This window comes from Sus scrofa, chromosome 13 (genome assembly GCF_054392235.1).
Source record: "Sus scrofa isolate SSC_HxYL_T2T_F1_AM1 chromosome 13, Sscrofa_HxYL_maternal_Yorkshire_Landrace_v2.0, whole genome shotgun sequence".
NCBI lineage: Eukaryota > Metazoa > Chordata > Mammalia > Artiodactyla > Suidae > Sus > Sus scrofa.
In genome coordinates, this window is record NC_139395.1 from 152,069,675 (window position 1) to 152,086,789 (window position 17,115).

Genomic DNA, 17,115 nt, shown 5'->3' on the forward strand with positions numbered 1-17,115 from the left:
ACAGAAGCAGGGGGCTTTCGGACTGATGTGAGGATAGAACCTGATAGAGTTGACGGCTGGCCCTAGATTTTGAAGGACCTCAGCCTAGAATGAAACCAAGAGCTCTGCTCACAGCACAGACGGCCCAGAGTTGCCTGCAGGCAGCTGCCCTGGGCCCTGGGGGGAGCATCTTGGTTCGAACGGGCCCATCCCTCTGCCTCACCCCTTGGCCAGCGGCCCAGCTACTTACAAGGGGCATAGAACATGACCAAGGTGTGCTTCTTCCTCTTCAGGGTCTCCCGGAAGTTGTCCCCAGACAGATGCAACACGCTGGTCTGCTGCTCTTCCCAGGTGGGGTCTGGGGGTGGAGGGGCCTCGGGGCTGCAGGAATCAGGTTGGAGGGGGCATGGTCATTAGGAGAAGCTCATGCACAGGCAGGTGCTTCCACCGCCCCTCATCCCCAATCACTCAGGAGCGCGCTCGAGAAAAAAATCCCTTTGCATCCTTTCTAAAACCGTTGTTTTTTTTTTTTTTTAATTTTCCGCTGTACAGCATGGGGACCAAGTAATACATACATGTATACATACTTTTTCCTCCCATTGTTGTGTTGCAATGTAAATATCTAGACATAGTTCTCAATGCTACTCAGCAGGATCTCATTGCAAATCTATTCCAAGAGCAATAGTTTGCATCCGTTAACCCCAAACTCCCGATCCCTCCCACTCCCTCCCTCTCCCCCCAGGCAGCCACAAGTCTATTTTCCAAGTCCATGATTTTCTTTTCTGAGGAGATGTTCATTTGTGCTGTATATTAGACTCCAGTTATAAGTGATATCATATGGTATTTGTCTTTGTCTTTCTGACTTACTTCACTCAGTATGAGAGTCTCTAGTTCCATCCATGTTGCTGCAAATGGCATTATGTCATTCTTTTTTATGGCTGAGTAATATTCCATTGTGTATATATACCACATCTTCCTAATCCAATCATCTGTCGACAGACGTTTGGGTTGTTTCCATGTCTTGGCTATTGTGGATAATGCTGCAATGAACATGTGGGTGCATGTGTCTTTTTTAAGGAAAGTTTGGTCTGGATATATGCCCAAGAGTGGGATTGCTGGGTCATATGGTAGTTCTATGTATAGATTTCTAAGGTACCTCCATACTGTTCTCCATAGTGGCTGTACCAGCTTACATTCCCACCAACAGTGCAGGAGGGTTCCCTTTTCTCCACACCCTCTCCAGTACTTGTTATTTGTGGACTTATTAATGATGGCCATTCTGACTGGTGTGAGGTGGTAACTCATGGTAGTTTTGATTTGCATTTCTCCAATAATCAGGGATGTTGAGCATTTTTTCATGTGTTTGTTGGCCATCTGTATATCTTCCTTGGAGAATGGTCTATTCAGATCTTTTGCCCATTTATCCATTGTGTGGTTGGCTTTTTTACTGTTGAGTTGTATAAGTTGCTTGTATATTCTAGAGATTAAGCCCTTGTCCACTGCATCGTTTGAAACTATTTTCTCCCATTCTGTAAGTTGTCTTTTTGTCTTCTTTTTGGTTTCCTTAAAACTGAATTTAAAATCTCGCTTTAAAAAGGAACTCATGGACTTGGAGAATAGACTTGTGGCTACCAAGGGGGAGGGGGAGGGAGTGGGATGGACGAGGAATTTGGAGTTAATAGATGCAAACTATTGCCTTTGAAATGGATAAGCAATGAGATCCTGCTGTATAGCACTGGGAACTATATCTAGTCACTTATGATGGAGCCTCATAATGTGAGAAAAAACAATGTATAGATGTATGTGTGAACTGGGTCACCTTGCTGTACAGTAGAAAATTGACAGAACACTGTAAACCAGCTATAATGGAAAAAAATAAAAACCATTTAAAAATAAAATAAAACAAAATAAAAATCTCAGTTTAAACATGAAGAAATCTGAACTATCAGCAAAGATTCCCTGTAAGGAGCTTATTAAGAAGCCATCTTGTTGAAGTTCCCTCGTGGTCAGCAGGTTATGGATCTGGTGTTGCTGCAACTGTGGTGCTGCAGCCTGGGTTCGATCCCTAGCCCGGGAACTTCCACATGCTGCAGGTGTGGACGACAACAATAACAAAGCCGATTTATGAAGGTGTGGAAGACCTGAGCCCCTTTCCTCTCTAGGTGTGTTCTGCTGTCTCCTGGCCGTGGATAGAAACCCCGGCACTTGGGCTCCCCTCCTGCTCCTTCCTGTCTCCTCTGGGACCCTGAGGCAACCTCCGTTATCTTCTGCTCCTGAGCCTTTGTCCCGATGGAGAGAGTGTGGGCTAAGGAGTTCGGTTGGTGTGGGGTCAAAGCCAGATAACTGACCAGCTGTGTGACCTCAGCTAAGTTACCAAACCCCTCTGAGCTTCCATTTTCTTTTCTGTTAAACGAGTACAATGATACCAACTTCCTGGGATCCTTATGAAGAGAAGAGACAGTAGGTAAAGCACGTGGTTGGTCCAGCAACTAATAGTCGCTAAGAGCCCATCTGCTCTAATAAACAACAGGCATTTGATAAGGGTTTATAATTTTTCAGTCTTTCTGTCCACTGGTTCCCTCCACTCTGTGCCACAATAATGCAGATCTCCAGGGTCTTTTAAAAGTCGCTGCTGCCCTTGCACCCCTTCCTACAACCACACTTCTCTCCCTTCTCTGAGAAGAGTGTCTGGGGGGTGGTCCATACCCAGTGGTTCGTACCACCCCTGCTTTCTCTCCTTCACCCCCCCGGTGGCCCCTGGCTTCTGACAGCTGGGCCTCGGGCTTCGCGCCCAGTGGGTGCCGCACCATCCACCCCACGACCACTCTCACCTTCCAGAAGCCCTCCTACTGCGTGCCAGCAGAGACCCTCCCTCGCCTTTCTGACAGCCCTCTCTCTTCTGGCTCCATCTCTGTGCCCCTGCAAATCCTCAAAAGATCTCATCCATCTATGTGGCTTCCATAATCCCCTCGGCTGAGGACAACTCGAGCCCTGACCTCGCATCTAAGCCCCCTACTTTCAGCTACTTCCACCTGGAGGTTCCCCCCACCCCCGCCGGCACCCCAATCGCCACAAGACTTAGAACGCGCCCCGCTCCTCCATATCTCCCAAATCAGCTTTCCTCTCCAACATCTTCATTTTGGTGAATGGCACCCCTGCTGTTGTGACCAAGACTGGCTTCACCCAGGCTTCTGTCTCCCCTCCTTCTTTGCCCTCCAGGTCCCCTGTCCAACACCCTGGCTCTGTGGCTGACACTGCCCACCAACATTCTGTTTTGCCCTATCCCTGAATTGTGCCTCCCAGGCTGGCCTGCTGGTGGGCCCATCTCCATCCCCCACAGCACGGCCACTGTGCATAAGCCTGAAAGTGCCATCAGCCTCATCCGATACCGACTGCTCACTCTGCTGCTGGTGACCTCATCTCTCCATCTCAGGGCATCTGCTGTTTCTGCTCTGCCTGAAGGATCCTGCCAGGCTCCCCCAAGAGTCCCTCTTTTCTTTTCCCGGGCAAGGCCCTTCACCTCTCTGAATCTAAGTTTCTTTTCTTTTCTTTTTTTTTTAATGCCCTTTTTTCGGGCATATGGTGGTTCCCAAGTTAGGGGTCCAATCTGAGCTGTAGCTGCTGGGCTATGCCACAGCCACAGCAACGCAGGATCCAAGCCACATCTGCGACCTACACCACAGCTCATGGCAATGCCGGATTCTTAACCCACTGAGCGAGGCCAGGGATTGAACCTGCATCCTTATGGATGCCAGTTAGCTTCGTTAACCACTAAGCCACGATGGGAACTCCTGAATCTATGTTTCTTCATCCAGGAAACTGGAATAAAAACTCTGGCCTTGGTAGGATTTGAGGATGGAATGGGGTCACAGCTACAAAAGCCTTCTGCAGAGGCTGGGAAGGTATTAGCACTTAGGTGGTGGTACTGTCAGTTATAGCTTCACATGAGAGCTGGAAATCAATAATAAACACAGCTTCTTTTCTTTGAGTATTTCCACACACCATGAACTGTGGTAAAGCACAATAATCCAATTTAATTCTGCAGACAAGTCTATGGGAAAAGTATTGTCTCCACTTTATGGATGGGAAACTGGGCTTTCACAGAGTCAAGTAAATGGCTTGGGGTCATGATCTGAATGCAGGGCTCTCAGATTCCAAAGTCCACGCTCTTATCCTAGGGCTTTTCAGGAGCTCAGCAGTGGTGACTATGGAAGGAAGGACAGAGACCCTCTGCACTTGCTATTTCTGTCCAGGCTCCTGGGCTGGGGATTAGCAACAATGAGTGCTCTTGATTCCCCTGGCTCTCTAACCACAGTGCAAGCACCAGGGACCTTGCCCAAATCTCCACCTTGTTCAGTTTTCCCCAGTGAACCAGCCCTGGCACCAGAGTGAGGCCAGAAAGACAGGTGTGAATAGCAACCTGACTTCTGCATCAGAAGCCTGAAGAGGGGAGTGCCTCATCGCTCTTAAACCCCTGCTCCTTTCAGGTCCCTAAGATAAAAGCCTGGCTACTCTTAGAATCCTCCCCCAGTGATAAGCAGGAAAAGTGGGAGGGGCTGAGACCTGGACCTCGCCAGCCCACTCACCTCTCGCCAGGGGCTTCTCCTGAACCTGGACGCAACTCTGCTCCCATTCTACCAGCTGGTGTTGCTCAAAGCCCCATGGCTGAGGGTTTCATTCACATCTGAATCAAAGCTTTAGGAACAAGAGCCAGGAATCTACACCTCAACACAGGGTTACACTATGTACATCTAAGTTTGAGGACCAATGTCCAAACAAAGTAACTCCATCTGGATGCTGCTATTTTGCCCAGTTCTCTTGTCACCCTGTGACTCTAAAGTCTTGGTTCTCAAGTGGGCATCATTATGCCAAGTACCAGGGGCCCCTACAAAGGCTAGAGTATGTCTTCTCACTTTCTCTCCCCGCCCAGTGCTGAAATGAGGACGTATTCTCAAATATTCAAATTATGTGTGGACATGTGTGTGTGTGTGTGTGTCAGGGGAGGGGGTAGACAGGAGAAAGCATCTGTGTGGTGGCCCCGTTAGACCCCCTCACAAGAAGGGGACATGCTAAGCCCTGTAGGTTTCAAAGCCCTCAGGGGAGGAACTGCAAAGCTCCTCAGATTCTCTGCACTTGCAGGCTGCTGTGAGCTGACTTGGGGCCCCCGCCCCAAATTTCTATGTTGAAGTCCTGAGGCCAAAGACCCTAGAATGTGATGGCATTTGGAGTTAGGGTCTTGAGAGAGGTAATTAAGTTAAAATGAAGTCATTAGGGGACCCTAATGCAACCTCACTGGTGTCCTTTTAAAAGAGAAGGGCACAGACACAGAGGGGCGACCATGTGAAAACAAAGAGAGAAGAGGGTGCAGAGAGAGGCCTCAGAAAGGTGACCCTCCTGACACCTCAGACTTGGGATCTCCAGAATTGTGAAGAAATTAACTTCTGCTGTTAAGCCGCCCAGTCTGTGTTACTTATGGTGGCAGCCCCAGCACACTCACCCACAGGCTGAGGGAGCTTTTCAAATCTTTATTCTTAACCCCAAACCACCGCAGGCTGCCCTGTGGACACGCCTGGAGGCCCAGACCCACACAAGTCGAAGGGAATGGAACTTAGTGTAGATGGTAAAACCTGGGGCTAGGACCCTGGGGAAAGGGGTCCCAAATAAAGAAACACACGGCTTCCTAGGGCTGATGAAACTGCGCCCAGAAGGGCCACCTGTGGCGGGGCTGGGTGAGGAGGACCCACAGTCAGCACACCAGAGGTGAGTCCAGGATTGAGAGGCCCAATCCGCCTTGGCTGCCGGGCCCGGAGCCAAAGTCAGCAGCTCCTAAGGTTTTCTTAGTCTCTCAAGGTCACTTCCAGGGGCCGACAGCCAGGGGCAAGATGTGCTATCACGCCCATTCGACTTACTTCCGCATCCACTCAACAAAGTTCTTCTTTGTCCTGAGCGCGGGCACTGCATACTTCTCTCCATTCTTAAAATACTTGAGTGTAGGAAACTCGGAGATGTGGAATCTTTCTGCCAGGGCCTTGTGGACGGTGGCATCGACAGCTGCAAGGACACCAGAGCTCTGGGACAGGGGAGAGGCCAACCATGCACGACAGCCTCAGATACAGTGCTGGTAGCAGAGGAGCCCAAGCGCCAGCCCTCAACCCGCCCTGGGCCTGCTGGGACTTCACGGGGGGAAGGGGGGATGTCTCAGATCCCGGGAACAACTAGACTGTGGCATGAACGTCATTCTCATTTGTGGGCTAAGATGAAGCCTTTCAATCTGCCCCACCCACCAGGGTGCACAGACTGCGGCTATTCCCAATAGACAGGGTTCCACAGAAGAGAGCCATGACCTGGAGGAAAGGTCACCTGGACAGGGGTGGGAACGTGACCCCCACAGTCTCTCTGCATCCCTCTGTCCCTGGTAGGGGTCCCACCTGTCTAAACATGTCCACTCATGGACAGAGAAGGACTGCAAGCCTCCAGGGACCGGGAGAGCTGCTGCGGAGCTTGCATTTGGAAATCCTTGTAATGATTTATATTATTGACTAGGAGAGACCAGTAGGGGAGATTAAGGAAAGGGAGCTTACGTCTGCTTCTCCATGGAGGACTTCTGCGGCATTCTCAAACTCTGGCTTCATTTTCTTACAGTGTCCACACCCTGTGGGAAGAAATCAGGGGAAACCATTTCTATGGCACAGAGGCTCCAGCAATGTCTGCTGCTTCCATAAGACAGCTGGGTCCTACTCCCAGACCCAGGGGTACCCAGGAGAAAAGAATAGCAGCAGCTCAGAGAAAAGAAATCTTTTGTCTGATCCACTGGGGTGGGTGGGTGGGTGGGGACAGAAGCAAAAAAGAAATTACTGCATTAACAGTACGGGTGATACACATATAGGCCCTGTGTGCCAGGCACTGCTCTGAGGGCTTGATATTCTCACGACAGTATGAACTACATTATCTCAATTTTACAGGCGAGAAAACTGAGGCACCTAGAAGGTGGATTGGCTGCCCAAGGCTGCAGACATAGCCACAGGTCACAGAGCTGGGCTGAAGACCCAAGCAATCTGGCTGGAAGTCATGGTCACCAGCAGCATGGGCTGCCCAGCACCATGCTATCACACCATCATCTTCAGGGCAGAAGGGGGTCTGGGTCTTGAACTGGGAATAAGAATTCAAAAATGAAATGCAAGCATTTGGGGGTGGAAAAAAAAAATCAAGTTTCAATTGTCCCCAAAAGGGAGGAGGTATGATATGACAGGCACAGAGATCTGACTTGTCATTTCCAAATGAATGGTATTTTCTTGGGATAAAGACTGCTTGGGAGTTCCCGTCATGGCGCAGCGGAAACGAATCCGACTAGGAACCACGAAGTTGCGGGTTCGATCCCTGGCCTCGCTCAGCAGGTCAAGGATCCATCATTGCCGTGAGCCGTGGTGTAGGTCGCAGACACGGCTTGGATCTGGTGTTGCTGTACCTGTGGTGTAGGCCAGTAGCTACAGCTCCGATTCAACCCCAGCCTGGGAACCTCCATATGCCACAGGTGCAGTCCTAAAAAGACAAAAAAAAAAAAAAAAAAACCCAAAAAACAACAACAACAAAAAAGCTGCTTTGCCCTCCTCTCCTTACAACCACTTGAAAGCAGTAATATGTTATGAACAATAACATGTGGTACGTTAAAAAGGAAACAAGTACTTTTATGTAGGTAATGACAGGACATTAGTAAAGTGCTTTCATTTTAGTAGATAGAGTACTTTTTGGCATCTATACTGAAGGGGCTGTGAAGTAAGTAGGACCAGATTAGCTCAGGCTAGAGACAGCTCTAAAGGGAAACCTGGCTGGGGGGAGGAGGGGCACATACAAAAGAGGCTAAGGGGATGGCAAGGACATTCCACCATCTCATGGGCTGTGCTACTGCTTGGGAGCTTAGAGCACCACAACACTACTACTGATGACTGGGATAAGGAAAGGCAAGAAAGGAAGACATGTGGAGACCAAGCAACATGCTACTAAAAAAGTCAACAGATCAATGAAGATATCAAAGAGGATATCAGAAAATACTTCAAGACAAATGACAATGGAAACACAACTTGCCAAAATCTACGGGATGCAGCAAAAGCAGTTCTAAGAGGTAAGTTTATAGTGATACAGGTCTACTTTAAGAAAGAAGAAAAATCTCAAATAAACAACCTAATCTACCATCTAAAAGAATTAGAAAAAGGAAAACAGGCAAAGTCCAAAGTCACTGGTCTTTAAAAGATAAATATAATGATAAATCTTTAGCCAGGCTCATCAAGAAAATAAGAGGACCCTAATAAATAAGAAATGAAAGAAAGATGAGAAATAAGAACTGCTGGGGTTCCCGTCCTGGTGCAGATTCAACCCCTAGCCTCGGAACCTCCATATGCCATAGGCCGTGGGTGTGACCCTAAAAAGCAAAAAAAAAAAAAAAAAAAAGATAACAAATGCTATCACATCTATACATATGTAAATAAAAAATCCTAAGAGAATACTATAGTTATAAACCAACAAACTGGACAACCCAGAAGAAATGGACAAATTTTTAGAAATATTCAAACTTCCAAGACTGAATTAAGAAGAAACAGGCATTCTGAACAGATCAATCACTAGTAGTAAAATTGAATTTGTTTAAAAAAAAAAAAAAAAAACCTTCCAGCAAACAAAAGTCCAGGATCAGGAATTACTTAGTGGCCTCATGGTTAAGGACTTGGTGTTGTCACTGCTGTGGCTCAGCTGTGGCCTGGGAACTTCTGGATGCCCCAGGCATGGTCAAAAAACAAAACAAAACAAAACAAAAAAACAGACATCTTTTCTTTTTTTTTTAATTTGTCTTTTTAGGGTCATACCCATGGCACATGGAGGTTCTCGGGCTAGGGGTCGAATCAGAGCTACAGCTAACGGCCTATGCCACAGCCACAGCAATGCAGGATCTGAGCGGTGTCTGTGACCTACACCATAGCTCACAGCAATGCTGGATCCTTAACCCAATGAGCAAGGCTAGGGATCAAAACTGTCCTCATGGATACCAGTCGGGTTCATTAACCACTGAGCCACAATGGGAACTCAAAGACGTTTTTACAAGGGAATTCTACCAAACATATAAAGAAGACCTAATACCTACCCTTCTGAAACTATTCCAAAAAACCAAAGAGAATGGAACGCTCCCAAATTCTATGAAGCCACCATTACCCTGATACCAAACCACCACTACAAAAAAAGAAAATTACAGAGCAATATCTCTGATTAATATAGCTGTAAACATCCTCTACAAAGTATTAGAGCAAACCAAATTCAACCACATATAAAGAGAATCATATACCATGATCAAATGGGATTTATTTCAGAGAGGCAAGGATGGTTTAATACCCAAAAATCAATCAACATGATAAAACTTATTAACAAAAAGGATAAAAGTCACATGATCATCTCAACAGATGCAGAAAATACATTTCACAAAACTCAACATTCATTATAAAAATTCTCATCAAAGGTTGTGTAGAGGGGAGATAGCTCAAAATAATAAAGGCTATTTATGACAAACTCACAGCCAACCTCATACTCAATGGTGAAATGCTGAAAGCCTTTCCTCTAAAATCAGGAACAAAATAAAGATACCCCATCTCACCACTTCTATTAAACAGAGGATTGGAAGTCCCAGCAAGAGCAATCAGACAAGAAAAAGAAATAAAAGGTATCCCATGTGGAAAGGAAGTAAAACTGTTACGACTTGGAGACAACATGATACTATATATAGAAAACACAAGAGTCTCAACCAAAAAACTATTAGAATAAATGAATTCAGTAAAGTTGCAGGATATAAGGTGAAATATATGGAAATCTGTTGTTTTCTGTACACTAATAATGAAATATCAGAAAGAGAACGCAAGAAAACCATCCTGCTTAAAAAAAAGAAAAAATCAAAAAGCCCCAGGTGGCTCAGCAGGTTAAGGATTTGGCATTGTCACTACCATGGCTATGGTTGCAGGTGTGGTAGGGTTCAATCCCCAGCCTGGAAATTTCCACATGCTGCAGGCATGGCCAAAAAGAAAAAAAAAAAAATTTAATTAATGAAGGAGGTGAAAGGCTTATATTCTGAAAACACTGATGAAGGAAATTGAAGCCGAGACAAAAAATCTGGAAAAATATCCCATATTTATGGACTGGGAGAATTAATATTGTTAAAATGGCCATACTACTCAAAGCAATATACAGACTTAATTTAATCCCTATCAAAATATCCATGATATTTTTCACAGAACTAGAATAATTGCAAAATTTACGTGGAATTTTATGCCAAGGCAATCTTGAGAACAAAGAACAAAGCTGGAGGTATTACCCTCCCTGACTTCAGACTTTACTACAAAGCTATACAGTCAAAACAGCACGGTACTGGCACAAAAACAGACATACAGATCTATGGAATAGAATAGAGAGCCCAGAAATAAACCCATGCACCTATGGCCAATTACTCTATGACACAGGAGGCAAAAATATACAGTGAAGAAAAGGCAGTCTCTTCAAGTGGTGCTGTGAATCTGAATAGCTAAATGTAAAAGACTGAAATTAAAACATTTTCTCATACCATATACAAAAATAAACTCAGAATGGACTCAAAACCTAAAGGTAATACCTGAGACCATAAAACTGCTAGAAGAGAACATATGCAAAACACTGACATAAATTGTAGCAAAATTTGTTTGGATCTATCTCCCAAGACAAAAGAAACAAAAGTAAAATTAAAAAAAAGGGACCGGAGTTCCCGTCGTGGCGCAGTGGTTAACGAATCCGACTAGGAACCATGAGGTTGCGGGTTCGGTCCCTGCCCTTGCTCAGTGGGTTAATGATCCGGCGTTGCCGTGAGCTGTGGTGTAGGTTGCAGATGCGGCTCGGATCCCACGTTGCTGTGGCTCTGGCATAGGCCAGTAGCTACAGCTCCGATTAGACCCCTAGCCTGGGAACCTCCATATGCCGAGGGAGCGGCCCAAGAAATAGCAAAAAGACAAAAAAAAAAAAAAAAAAAAAAGGGACCTAATTGAACTTAAAAACATTGGTACAGCAAAGGAAACCACTGACAAAACAAAAAGACAACCTACTGAATGGGATACAATATTTGCAAATAATATGACTGATAAGGGGCTAATATCCAAAATATATAAACAGCTCATACAACTCAGAAGCAAAAAAATAAAGAACCTGATTTTAAAATGGGCATAAGACCTGCATAGATGTTTTTCCCAAAGAAGATACACAGTCAACAGACACATGAAAACGTACTTAACAACACTAATCATCAGAGAAATGCAAATCAAAACCACAATGAGCTATCACCTCACATCTTTCAGAATGGCCCCCAAAAGTCTACAAATGACAAAATGTTGATGAGGATGTGGAGAAAAGGGGACCCTGTTACAGTGTTTTTGGGAATGTAAATTGATGGAGCCACCACTGAAAACGGTATGAAGGTCCCTCAAAAAACTAAAAATAGAACTACCATATGACCCAGAAATTCCACTCCTAGGTATATATTAAAAACAAAAAAACAAAACAATACACTAATTAGAAAGGATACATGCACCTCAATGTTCACTGCTGCATTATTTAAAATTGCCAAGATATGGAAGCAACCTAAGTGTCCATCAACAGATGAATGGATAAAGATGTAGTACATATATACAATGGTATATTATTCAGCCATAGAAAATAATAACATTGTGCCATTTGTAACAATGTAGATGGACCTAGAGGGTAGTATGCTTAGTGAAACGAGCCAGAGAAAAATACTCTATGTCATCCCTTATATATGGAATCTAAAATATAAAACAAGTGAATGTATATAACAGAAACAGACTCCCATATGTAGTGCACAAACCAGTGGTTACCAGCGGGGAGAAGGAAGGGAGGAGAGGCAAGATAGGGGTATGGGATGAAGAGATACAAACTACTATGAATAAAATAAATGAGCAACAAGGATATAACACAGGGAAATGTATCTATTGTTTTGTAATAGCTTTAAAGGGAGTATAATCTAGACAAGTATGAATCACTGTGTTATATACCTGAAACTAATATAATACTATATAAGGCATAAATCAACTATATTTCAACTAACAAAGAATTTGGACAAAAATTAAAAAGAAGGAAAGACAGAGAGACACACAGTAATATTACTAAAAAAAGACTTTCCACACTATCGAGAAACCACAGAGACATGGAAATAGCTTTCCTGCCTCCATCTGAGCACTTGCCTGGGACAAAAGTCGTTTCCTTCAAGGTCATTCGTACAGAGCTCAGTTTCAGTTGCCACTGAGACACAAATAAGTCCATTCCATCCCTGCCTATTCCCAGCAACCTCAGTCCATGCTCATTTTATTCCTCCCAGGGATAGGGCCCCATAGTGGCTACCTAACAACCCTACTACCACCATTGATAACAGAAAATCTAAGAGTTCGAGTTCCAGGCAAGTGCTGTCAAGCCCTCCTCTGGACAGTGCTCTGGGGGAGCCAGGAGATGACTGGGGGGAGGAAACTCACTGACAGAATCCAGCCCAAGGAGTGGACTGAGAACTGGCTACAGTTCTCAGCTGCACCAACATGTTGGTCCTTCTCAAATGGGCCCAAGGACATCTATGGGCTTGTGGTTGGACTAGAACCCACCTGGAACCCTCATGAACTGTATGGGCATCAAGGTCATCAAGATATTGAAACAAAAGAATACTCTTTTCCAGAAATGAACATTTAGCACTATCACAACTCATTTGCACTTTCCAAACTGAGTTACAAAAGGGTTTTTGTTTTGTTTTGGTAAATTTTTTGTTTGTAACTGAAAATGTGATTTCCTCACAGAAACAGCCTTATCCACAGATTCTGTGCAGACTCTTAAGAACGACCACAAAATCCCATGTAACAGGATGTACTTGGAGCATTTAGAGCACATAGTGCTATTTATTTCACAGAGCTGTGCCCCAGATGGAAAGCACGCAGCCCAGAGTCAGCTTGGGACTCCCAGCGGGCCTATCCCTGCAGGCAGTAGCTGCTCACAACAGCAAAAGGGAGAGTATTCTCCTCAGCTCAGGGGGCACTCTGGGCCTTTTGGGGTCACCGACATTCTTGAGAATAATTTTTCTTTTTATGGCCACACCCGTGGCATATGAAAGTTCCCGGGCTAGGGGTTGATTCAGAGCTACAGCTGTTGACCTATACCACAGCCAGAACAAATCGGATCCAAGCCACAGCTGCAGCCTATGCCACAGCTTGTGACAATGCTGGATCCTTAACCCACCAAGTAAGGCCAGGGATTACATCCTCACGGACATTATGTTGGGTTCTTAACCCACTGAACCACAGCAGGAACTCCCATTCTTGAGAATTTTATGAAAGCTTCTCCCATACTAATGCATATCTACTCTACAGTTATGAATAACTTCAGAGGGATCCTATCCCCTGCCTAGCTCACAGACCCCTGACTGAGGCCAAGGCAGTCACTTTCCTGCAGAGGGAGGGGATAGAAGAACAAGGAGTTGTCCTCACAGGTGTGTACGCTCAGATATCCTTCCACACGAATCCACGTCAGGATAAATCAGATATTCTAGGGGAGATTCTACTGACTTACCATGAAACATACTAACTTTGTTTTTCATTCTCACTAAAATAAAAGGAATAAATCACTTTTCAGGGCTTAAAGACAGAAGACTCTAGGAGTTCCTGTCATTGCTCAGTGGAAATGAATCTGACTAGTATCCATGAGGATGCAGGTTCGATCCCTGGCCTTACTCAGTGGGTTAAGGATCCGGTGTTGCTATGAGCTGTGGTGTAGGTTGCAGATGCAGCTTGGATCCTACGTTACTGTGGCTGTGGTGTAGGCCAGTGGTTGTAGCTCCGATTCAACCCCTAGCCTGGGAACCTCCATATGCTGCTGGTGTGGCCCTAAAAAGACAAAAAAACAAACAGACAGAAGACTGTATAATTCTTAGGAACCCCCAGGCCTGCTTCCAGTCTGAAAACAGCTCCCTGCATCTGACTCGAGGTGACCATCCATTCCCCCTGCCCCCTACCTCCCCCAGGCTGACCGGCGCTGGGTGGGGGGCTCTCCCTGCATGAAGAGACACCAAGGAAAGGAAGCTCAGAGGATCTCCTGCTGCTGATGAGTCTGCCACCCAAGAGTTCAGTCTGCCCTGGACAGGCGGAAGTAACTGGTCTGAGTCAGAGCCACTCAGCCCAGCAGAGCACAGGGGAGGACACCTGCGCAGGCCTCAGGAGACATGGGCTCAAGGCTCCAAGTGACCTCCAGAGCGGGCAGGAGAGGCAGGAAGGGGCTGCTCCCCTGATCACCCTCTCCTCCCTCAGGATAGGAATGGTGCTGTCAGGCCAGGGCCGTGAGGGCCCGTGGTCAAGGTGGGTGGTGGGACGGTGGGGAGAGAAGGCAAAGTCAAAGCTGCCTGTAGAAAACCACTACTTCTTCCCAGAATGTCCCAGGCAATGTGGCATGACCTCAGAAGATGAGAGTTCACCCTCGTACTTTCGTCAGATTCGGCCCTTTGATGCCACTGCTTGCTGGGGAAGCAAAGAGACTCCCTGTTGCCTGCCAAAGCTTCTATCAGTGGTGGGCTGGAGATAGACTCAGACAGAGAATTGCCTCACCGGGAAGAAGAGCTGTGATCGACCTGTGATGCCTGCCCACGACACAGAAGGGGCAGCTGCAGGAAATGACAGGAGGCGCCAGATTCCTTAGCTTGCACTCCTGGTTCCCTCCTGAACTTGCAGCCCCAGCTCCCAGGTCTCCCAGGGAGTAATAAAAGTGCTCACTCTCCGCACTGGCCTGCCTGAGCAGCCCCATGAGACACAGGACGGAGATCATCTGAAATGATGGCTCTGGGAGATAAAGTGATAAATCAGGGGTCCCAAGGCCACCATTAAATGAGATGGGATTAGAAGGTGGACCTTCTGTCCTCCAGCACCCAGCTCACTTCATCACAGCCCCTGCCCTGATGGACAAGGCCTCTCCACACGGAATGTCCACCTGGGCAGCGGCCCCTGCTTTGAGCCTCCAGTTCACTGGAGCCCACCAAACTACCTATTTCTCGTATACTCACAGAAGATGTCTTCTTCATATATTTCTATGGCATTTCATTTTAGAGTGCCTTGTGATTGTTATATTGCTATCTTCTGATATTGAGGGGTGGCCAGGGCATCTTTCTATATCATAAATCAGATTAAGTTCCCTTGGTCAAAACTTTCTGATGGCTCCCATCACAGAGGCTCAAAACCCAAACTCCCTCCCACAGCCACAAGCCCCACAGCATCGGACCTTCCTACCTGTCAACCTCAGCTCAGGGCACCTCCTTTCTGTCTCTATGCTGCAGCCTGTGGCCTCTTCCTGCTCTCCTATTGCACCAAGTTCATTTCTACCCACAGGGCTCACAAAATGCTATTGCCTGGAACATGACCTCCCCCAGGTCTCTGCACGGCAGACCACTTCACATCACGCAGGCTCCAGATCAAATTTCACTTCTACAGAGAAATTCCCTGACACTTAACCCAAAGGAGCCTCAACCCATCACACTCACTTCCAATAGCCTGTTTCCCACCTGTACTCCAAATAGCTAGAATAACCTTACTTGAACCTCCCAATCCCCCAACTGGGATGGAGGTTCCGTATGGCTTAGCGGTTGATCTCAATTACCAGCACAGCTCTGGTACCGAGGATGGCACCCCATGCACTTTGCCAGTGAATGACTCTCAAGGCTGCACCACTGAGGTCTACTCAAGCTTGAGGTGAACCAAATTCCTTGGGGACAAATGTCCAGCCAAATGGTTGCCAGTTTGACTAAACACCTCTACTTAGTAAAATTAGCAGCACACACCACCTCCCTTCCCCACCACCACTTACACACCTCCCCTGCTCCTTAGTAGGTCTGGAAAACATCTTCAGCAATCTCCAACATCTCTCAATGTTGTTCTGAAGTTTCCCACACATTCCTGAGGGTTCTCCTGATGTCGTTAAGTTTTAACTATCAGCGCCAATTCCCTCTGCTCCCTGAAGGAGATGCTAAGGCCAGGCAAGAAACTTCTGTAACTAGTTTATGATGAGGTGACCAGTCAGGCCCGAAGGAGGAGAGAGGTCTGGCAGAGCGAATATCTTCCTCACTGGCCCTGGCCTGGCCTGGGACTGTCCCTTGACCCTAGCCTCCTGGCCTGGCATTCAGGCTGTGCTGGCCATGTGGGCTGCGGAAGAGCCAGAGGAGGACGGTTGGAAGCAGAAGCAAGACTCCAGCTCACTTGGTTTTACTGTCCTGATTGTGATTTGATGGGCCATTAAGTTTATTGCCAAACTTCCTTGTTGGGTTTTTATCAGCTGTGTAAATGCACTGACACTGATTTTCATGACCTGGCACAGAGGCTGCCCGTCAGCTCCTGGACCACACTCTTTGCTTGGCCTCCTGTCAACCCCAAGCCTCCAGATTCCTCTGGATTCCATTAACTTCAGTTACACCTATAATTTTATTACAGGCCAGCTCTGGAGACTTTCCTGGCTCCTGGAACCAGAATTTTCCGGGACCAGATTACTCTGGAAAGCTCCCAAGTACCCGGGACTCTTCCCGCTGCCTTGCCTGGATCTTGGCTTGTGGCACGCCAGGGTGGTGGGCTCCTAAAGATGCTAGCAGATGATGCTTTCACACTGTGACGGCCCCCCAGAGACCTCTGGGCTCTTCTGAGGCCTCGAGCTGTATACACACCAAAGCTGACAAACTCTCACAGACACCCTATGGCAGACACGCACTGATGAAAGCCTCCATCTATCACATAGCCCTCTTCTTTTGCAGAGAGAAATCTGGGATTTTTTTCCCCCTTCTGTTACATTGGTGTAAAATGTAGATAACAAGCTTTAAAGATTTTTCTTCCAGGCTTCTATTCTAAGTAAATAATCTGACATGTGGACAAATATTTATGCATGAAAATGCTCTCTACAGCATGATTTATAAGGGGGAAATACAGTAAACTATTCGAACCTTCAACCTTATGGTGCTGCTTAGATAATTTATGGTGCCATTATATAATGGAATATTGTGTGACCACAAAAAGCATATAAAAATAAGCATCTTTAATAACGTAAGAAAAATACTTACAAGAT

General features: G+C 46.3%; 1 protein-coding gene across 3 annotated transcripts in view; it reads right to left on the minus strand.

Annotated features, from left to right (window-relative positions):
* The window catches only part of PDIA5 (protein disulfide isomerase family A member 5), a 98,388-nt gene that overhangs the window by 11,112 nt on the left and 70,161 nt on the right, over positions 1 to 17,115 (minus strand). For all 3 annotated transcript variants that reach the window (XM_003132633.6, XM_084991015.1, XM_084991014.1), the window contains 3 exons: positions 6,561 to 6,631; positions 5,889 to 6,049; positions 230 to 360 (listed from right to left, as the gene is read on the minus strand). In XM_003132633.6, the coding sequence (XP_003132681.4) occupies positions 230 to 360; positions 5,889 to 6,049; positions 6,561 to 6,631 (363 nt within the window). The remainder of the gene's footprint in view (positions 1 to 229; positions 361 to 5,888; positions 6,050 to 6,560; positions 6,632 to 17,115) is intronic.